This window comes from Phallusia mammillata, chromosome 7, assembly GCF_965637545.1.
Source record: "Phallusia mammillata chromosome 7, kaPhaMamm4.hap1.1, whole genome shotgun sequence".
Lineage (NCBI taxonomy): Eukaryota > Metazoa > Chordata > Ascidiacea > Phlebobranchia > Ascidiidae > Phallusia > Phallusia mammillata.
Window position 1 is genome coordinate 10,021,320 of NC_137258.1, and position 7,549 is coordinate 10,028,868.

General features: G+C 37.4%; 1 protein-coding gene and 1 long non-coding RNA gene across 2 annotated transcripts; one reads left to right on the forward strand and one right to left on the reverse strand.

Moving 5' to 3' along the window:
- Nucleotides 1-374: 374 nt before the first annotated feature.
- LOC145238197 (acid ceramidase-like) lies at nucleotides 375-3,030 on the reverse strand. Its single transcript, XM_080101286.1, has 11 exons — nucleotides 2,953-3,030; nucleotides 2,586-2,720; nucleotides 2,360-2,440; nucleotides 2,137-2,290; nucleotides 2,027-2,072; nucleotides 1,761-1,905; nucleotides 1,414-1,550; nucleotides 1,177-1,325; nucleotides 1,010-1,116; nucleotides 895-951; nucleotides 375-806 (listed from the first exon to the last, which is right to left on the reverse strand). The coding sequence occupies exons 1-11, from the start codon at nucleotides 3,028-3,030 to the stop codon at nucleotides 717-719; spliced, it is 1,179 nt and encodes a 392-aa protein (XP_079957412.1). The 3' UTR covers nucleotides 375-716.
- LOC145238198 (uncharacterized) lies at nucleotides 1,070-3,029 on the forward strand. The gene is made up of 3 exons (XR_013862089.1): nucleotides 1,070-1,132; nucleotides 2,121-2,303; nucleotides 2,919-3,029. It is a non-coding gene; the product is annotated as an uncharacterized LOC145238198 (long non-coding RNA).
- Nucleotides 3,031-7,549: the final 4,519 nt, after the last annotated feature.

Sequence of the window (7,549 nt, forward strand, 5' to 3'; positions counted from 1 at the left end):
TAAAACGCTGAAGCAGAGGGACAACCAGCGGAAAATATAGGGTTTAGGCAAAGATCCACCATATTAGTAGTTTCAATGTTGTTTTTTTCCAAATAACACGCTGCCTGCCCCCTGTGACAATGTATCAACCAAGACCAAAAAGTTTGAAACACCTGACATTCAAAAAAGAATCAAGTTTCCAGGCCTGTTGGTGAACCGCTGGTTCATCTGAGGTCAAACTTTGGAAGGATGGATAAGTAGCAAACATGTAAGTAAGTTTGAAGCACTCTTTCTCAACCAAACATGTGGGACAAACCAGGGTTAGACAGAAAGCAGTATGGGTCTTTCAGCGAAGGAAACCCATAATTATGCAGACAACTTTCGCTTTTTATCTCTTTTGACACCCTCATCAGATATTTATTTGAGTTTTCTTTAAAGTCACAGCCAGGAAACGGAATTACAAAGACGAATATCAGTGTAAGCAGGAAAATTAACTTCAGATAAAATGAAATGTAGCAAACAACATGGAACTTGGAGGTACGAAAAAGGAGAACAGGCAAATCTTGCACAAAGAAATTAGAAAGAACAACTAAAAGTAACAAGCAATCACAAAATGGCAAAAACAATTTTGTTTAGTGGTAGCTGCAATTTTAAAATGACACAATTTTGTAAAAACTGTTGCTTAAAAAGTGCTTTAAATGCTAAAATCATCAATCAACTTTGTTCCATTCTCTTGTTTACCAAGCCCAGCAGGGATGTGGACAATGTCGAATGTATGTCTCAAGAGTACCTTTATTCACTTGCATCAAAGCTGTGTAGGTTGTCAACTGATAACAAAAATATGCATTACAACAAAATATGAGTTTAAATTAAACTGTCTCTTGCCAACATAAAATGTTTGGTGTTCAATTTTACCTGATTAAGTACTGGTTTTGTTGATAAAACATCATATATTGTTTGAAAGTCCACTTTCTGCAATAAACACCATGATGATATGATTAAATATTGTTTAACTTTATATTTGGCATACCTTGTTTCCAACACCTGACAGGCATTTCTTTCCTGGGGTTCTACGGTCATCAAAAAAAGGAGGGTCAGTCCAGTTGTCGTAGTTTGTTTCAAGAACATACCACATTCCTATAAGACACAATTGGTAAGAAAGATGCAACAACCTAATACACCCATTGTTGAATGTACCTTTGTCTGGTGCCATAGAATACATGTTTGTCAGTGATTGCCGATCTCTTGTGATAATTGCACCTTGGCCTGGTTTGGATCCCCCAACAATATAGTAAACTGGAGCCAAGATTTCTGTGTTGCTTAACATATCAACTGCTTCCTCATAACTAAGAAACAATGATACTCCTTGTATTATACAGGATTACCAAGCCGTTACTAACGCCTTTTGGGAGTATAAAACTTTAATACTTTTACCTGTTTGATTTCTCAAGTGCATCCCTGGTGAGAAAACTTGTCCAATGCGCTTTTCGGTAACCAAGAATCCACTCAATCAAGCCAATATAACCTCCATTGACATTAAATCTTTCATTCAGAGTTAGAGAGAAAACACCCTAAAAACCATGGAGAGTTGGAAGTATATGTAACAACTTCATCATAACTTTTTCCAGTTAACAGGAATAGGTTTATGAAGTAACATAATTCTGATGTTGGTTTGTATAAGTTGTAAACTCATTCTGGGAAATACTTTAATCAATTTACTTCTGCAATGGGTTAGTTTAATTTAAAGATTGGCTAACCATATGCTTTGGAAAAATACCTACTGGTTTCATGCCTGTAAGAACACCAATGTAGCCAGCAAAGTTAACAGTCTTGTACACTGTTGTACCATTTCTTGTAAAATCAAGGTTTACAACCAATGGATGGAGGTACTCTGCTATTAACCATGTATGGTTCTTTGTATCCCATCTGGAGAAAAAACAGCAGATGTATATTTTAACATAACTTTTGACATTTTATCATTAGTCAATAAGTCTATAAATACACAGTAACATTCTGATTGCACTGTAAACAAATACTGTACTCTCACCCCATAAACAGACCAAAGTCCAAGTTACGTGCATGGTATAATGTACCTGTAAGCAATGCAAATGTTAAACATTGAACTGCATTTTGTACTCTAGAGTGTTTGAAACGTACCACCAACGTCCTGAGCAACAATAGAAGTGCACATCGTAAAAACTTCATAAAAAATGTTAAAAAGGAGTATTTCCCCATCTTCTATTCCAGTGGCTTTAGAGATTCCCAAAATTTCTGCATCATAGGGGGCAGGCAGTTTTTCAATTATTTCGGGCTGATGAAAGCAAGTAAGTGGCAAAACGTCAGTAGTAAAACAACAAGAAAAATGCTATGCACAACTTACCAGATACTTATTGACAAGATCTACTAGCTGTGGTGAAACATCACTAATCAGCTTTTTCACTTGATCAATCATAGCTTTAACCTTAAACATTGAAAATTCGATTTTAAGCATATAGTATTAGTGTGACAACCATGCATGAAAACATTTTAAGTGAAAAGTCCTAAAATATGTAGTATAATACTAAAAACAGATATAGTCAAAATTTAATTTCCAAATTTTTACACACATTTGCTCCTTTGTGTTTCATAACTTCATTCCACCGAATTTGTGGATCCAGATCCAAATTTATTTTAAACGTTGGTGGAACACCAGTTGAGCGGGCTTTTGAGGGATACATCCCATGCTGGCAGTCCTCAGTGTACTGCAAAAAGGATTTTTTGTTATACAAGCAATCTTTAAAAAAATGAAACAGTTTGACAAAATTAGACTATTGTAGCACTAAATCAACTTATTTATGCCACTTGTTTATGTTCAGTTTAAATATCATGTAATGGCAAAGTAAAATATCAATAAACTGTTTGTGTAATCGTCATAATACAATCTTTTGATTATTTTTCAGTAAACGAACAAATTTCAAAAATATATCTACGTACCGGTGGAACATCTTGGCAAGTAGCGCAGATCCAAAGAATACAGCTAACAACCAAAAACAAGACACACCTGGACTCCATGTTCACTGTATTTCGTATTTAACAGCTATGCACATGCATGCATTCGTTGCTACGGCACCAAAACTCTAACATACAAGCGTTGTTGGCTTCCAGCAGTCACAAGATCGCACTATTTGCACAGATGGGTTACTTTGGGTCAATAGTGATCAGCCAATCAGATTGAGTCGCACCTTTCCCTTCGTAACGCATGACTTAACCGCAAGATGTTTGTGTTGTAAACACAGTGGTAGATTTAATCAGACACACATACCTTTATTAATGCATAAAATTTTTCGTCATCAAGAATTAGAATCATAAAATAAAAAGTTCTTGATTGGCAAAGGCAGAATAGTTTGTAACATGCTTGCAAAGCAAAATGTGTTACATATGTTGTAGAGTAGATGTAAGAAACCAATTGTAATGGATGTTTTTAGGGTATGACGTAATTCATAACTCCGATCAGGTTGTCACAAAATTGTGTTACCGTTCCCCGTCACTTGGACTGAACAAGTTAAACCAAATAAAGACTCTAACACTAAAAAAATTAAAAATACACATCTTACTTGAAACGAAGTAAATAATATACAATATTTTATTACAATAGTGTAATATGCACTAAAGCATGACAGAAAACATATCTGCATGAAGCTAATTTGCATGATCATAGAAACCGGTGGAGCTACTAACGTTAGAACTCAAATTAGGCTACATTCTACAAGTTGCACATTACCGATAGGTGGCGCAAAGAGCATTTACGCATATTTGATAACAAGTGTGTGAAAATGCACACAATCATTGATTGCTTTCTAAATTTTTCTACCTAACACAAAATAGGTTTACATCTTATTTGTCCAGCATATCATTTTCATTGTAAAATGATTCAAATTTATTTTATCTGTTCAAACAATTTTTTTATACCTTGTGACACAATATGACATTTTCGTCGTTAACGAGAAAAAGGTAGCCTGAGATAATTTATTGTTACATTTTTATGTTTATATTCAAAAATTACACATGCTTCCTCTTGATTAGAAAAAAAATATACCAAATTGACATGTTTGTGAATCGTGTGAATTAAAATTGAAAAAATCATGCAGAAGGTATGGGATAACAAAATAACAAACCCAGCACTTCACACACATCCGCGTAATTTCTCGCTCGGTTCCCTGAGCACACAACAACAACAACGTACTGCAACCGCTGCCTCATGTACTTCCTTTGATTACTTACGAACTGAAACTGAGGCTGATTTTGCACCAACCACAGACAATAACAACGAAAATGTTTGTTGGTTCTGTTGGTTGCCTTTTAATGTTCTGTTTAAAACATGTGCAAAATGTTTGCCTTGATTATTTGTTGTTTGCCACTAAAAAGCATTAAAATATTCCGTCCCATTTGACTATGTTAAGGTTACTACCAAAGTTGGTTTAAAACTGAATGTAAACATTAAAGACTTGAACACGCCCCTACAGCTCTCGCACCGTGCCAATGGACACATGGGAAGTTGCAGTGATGTGTAAGCCTCACGTCGGGTTGTGATTTATGGACTTATCTATGTAAGCAATCCCCCTGCCCTAATGGGAAGTAGCTGTTAACGCGGCAGTGCAGAGCAAAAGCCTGAACAGCAACGAGCGTATATTTCGGGTTGAATTTGAGGAGGTTCCTGCATGGCACAGCGCTCTTTCTCACAAGCATTTCCTCACAGAGAAATTTATATGTTATGCAAAACGACTGTGAAAGCAAGCAGCATAGGTAAAGGTTTTTTTTTTGAGTAATACTTATAGCACGGTGTAGTTCTGTGTTTGATAGGGAAGTGCGTATTAAAGTTGTTCGAATGACCTTTAAGCGTCGTCTGATATCGTCCGGCATGTCATTCAAGATGTCAATTGAGTCTTGGCAAATATTTGAGTTCCAACCAGCCGAGGGTCGTAAAGTATTGCACTTACACAAACTTTACATTGCACGAGTGTGTTACCCCCACTTCCGTCAAAAGCGTGCTATAGTTAATCGTCTATGTCCTTTAACTCGGCATAGAGCAAGCAAATGAGGACAGCTACTGAAATGTCAGCCATGTTTTATCATTGCATATATCGCGCGTTTTGTCATGCATTAAACTTTACTATGTTTTCATTGCTGTGTGCTGATATTAAGTTGGACCAGTCGTCGGATCACTACTTTGTCTCAGCCGTCGTTCGTTGGTTGGTACTTCGAACTTCCTGGCACGCGAAAGAATTGGATAATTTATTCATTTAGTCGCCTATACGTTAAACTGGAAGTGGTGATGAGGCTGTGCGTGGGTCAACCCAGAATGCGTTTTGTTTAGACTGTCCAAACAATAAGAACCACCACAAGTCGTTTACCAACGTTCAGAAGAGAAAGCATCGATGTGGAGGCGTGAAACAAACGTATGCGCGTCAGACGGGACCGTTTTGCGCCATCGACAGTTTTTTTTCGCACCAGTTTCGTCATAAAAACGCCAAATTAAGCTGTTGATGGGCGGTGAAGTTTAGTCTTGTGATTAATCCACTTCTGTGTCACCGAGTTGCGAGGCCGCGGGCGTTGAGTCGACGTACGCGCATTTGATATACAAGTGTCTATTGAATTCTCTCGTCAAATGGTCTCGTATTGAGTCGTTGGTTTAATTAAACGTTTCTGCATTATGTGCTTGCGCCATGAAGATTCATGTAATTGAAAGCCGTAAATTACCGCCTTGAGCAAGGTGATCTCCATCGCACTGGCAATTAGAAATTTTGAAGAAGGTGAGCTACCAACGTTAATTACGGGGTTGTATAAGGAGATCTGCATACTTTAGTGGACTTATTTCTGACGGCAGCAATGGAAATCATGTCAGCGAGGCGCATATTACTGCTCGTAAACAGTCTGACAGAGTGGGCTGAACAATAAACTTCTGTTGTTGTTTTTTCGGGTGCACGATGCGCTAGAATAGGATGGTGAAACTAAAAAGACAGTCAAATGAATATGTCCTAAATGTTGTAGGTGAAAAGTTGCAATTAAAGCTTAGTGTCAGTTTGAAAGATACTTGTTGTCGTAAAATCAATATTCGTGAGGTCGTTTGCGCACGTCTACATACTTACCAATCCGCTGTCACTTGAGTGGCTTTAATCGTGCCAGCTTCCAACAGCGAACCATCGAATATCAACTGATTTCAGTTACAATACGTGTATGCTTCGTTTTTTCGACACCGGGGCCAAGCACTCAAAGCAGAAGTACTTGTTTGGAATATGTGTTCAGGAGATGTTCCACATTTATCACTCGTCGCTGTGTGGAGGGGGGAGGGTCGTCATAAAACGATGCGACAGCGTAAGCCATTGGTTGTTAAGGTTTAAAACATATCCGGTCCGGACATAGCGAATCCAGTCGGTTTGTTTTATCTTCAGATTATAAAATTTAATTGTTTATCTTCGACTGTTAAGACAAAAGGCTGAGATGGCGCCACTCGATAGTAGACCTTTTTTAGAAGATCACTTTTAAGGTATCAAGCAGTGAGTAAATATGACAGCACAGTGCTATATGCCGATGGTGAAAACGAAACTCGAATTGATAGCGTAACATTTCACATTGCACCTAAGTGCTAAGCTGTGCGTGCTAGCTGGCAAGCGAACAGTAAAAGCAGTCATAAACATTTCGTTAAGACCCACTTGCGATGATCCAGGCGTAGATTTACTAGGAAATAAGGGAGTCAACGAATTAGATGCTTAAAAGTTTTGAATCGGTGTGACATATGGAGTTTGTGCAGTTACGTTTTAGCAAGGGTTTGGACGTTTTATGGCTACAGTTAAGTTTATCGTCGCAAAATGCGTTGCAATTACGCTAAGACAACTTGTAAAAATGTCCATGGCAACGAATTCGTACCACAGATACCCTAGTTTAGTTTCTTAACATCCAACAATCTAAGTGAAGATGTGTCTGTGTTATACCGTTGGGTGTCGCAGTAGGGTATTCAACAGAAACTTCAACGCGTAGAACATAGGTCATCTGTAAAGATTCTCCAGAAACCCTTTTACATCTTTTTTACTCATGCACTGTAACTGCAAAGTATTGGGAAAATGTAACTGCATGGATTTCGAGCAAACTGTTAATTGATGTTAGACCTCGTGCAATTTTATGTTTATTTGGAACTGATGGCCAAGAACTGTTACTGAACTGCATCCTTCTGTGTGCGCGATATGTTATTTTTCAGAGCAAATACGCGCAAAGTAAACCAACTTTGCAAAGATTTATTTATTCCCTAAAAACGCTAAAACACTCGGAGTTTCTACTTGCAATTAAAACCAACAAACGCCCTGATTTTTTACGTAAGTGGTCCGGCCTTTGATTGTCGCGTACTTGACTTGGCGTATTTCTTGTCTTGTTCGTATTCTTTCTCATTTTACTTGTTATCGTAATAAAATAACAAAAAAAAAAAATAGAACATAGGTCATTGTATTCCAGCAAAATTACTTTTATTATATAATAAAGGCAAAAATATAGGGGTAAAATTCCTGTTAACCAATCATAAGCTATGGTTTGGGATTCTTTG

Excerpts from the sequence above, each read along its gene's own strand:
- LOC145238197 (XM_080101286.1), bottom strand. The coding sequence starts at position 3,030 with ATGGAGTCCAGGTGTGTCTTGTTTTTGGTTGTTAGCTGTATTCTTTGG. Across the intron at positions 1,906-2,026 it reads GACTTTGGTCTGTTTATGGG|ATGGGATACAAAGAACCATA; the intron begins GTGAGAGTACAG and ends TTTTTTCTCCAG. Across the intron at positions 1,326-1,413 it reads GCACTTGAGAAATCAAACAG|TTATGAGGAAGCAGTTGATA; the intron begins GTAAAAGTATTA and ends ATTGTTTCTTAG.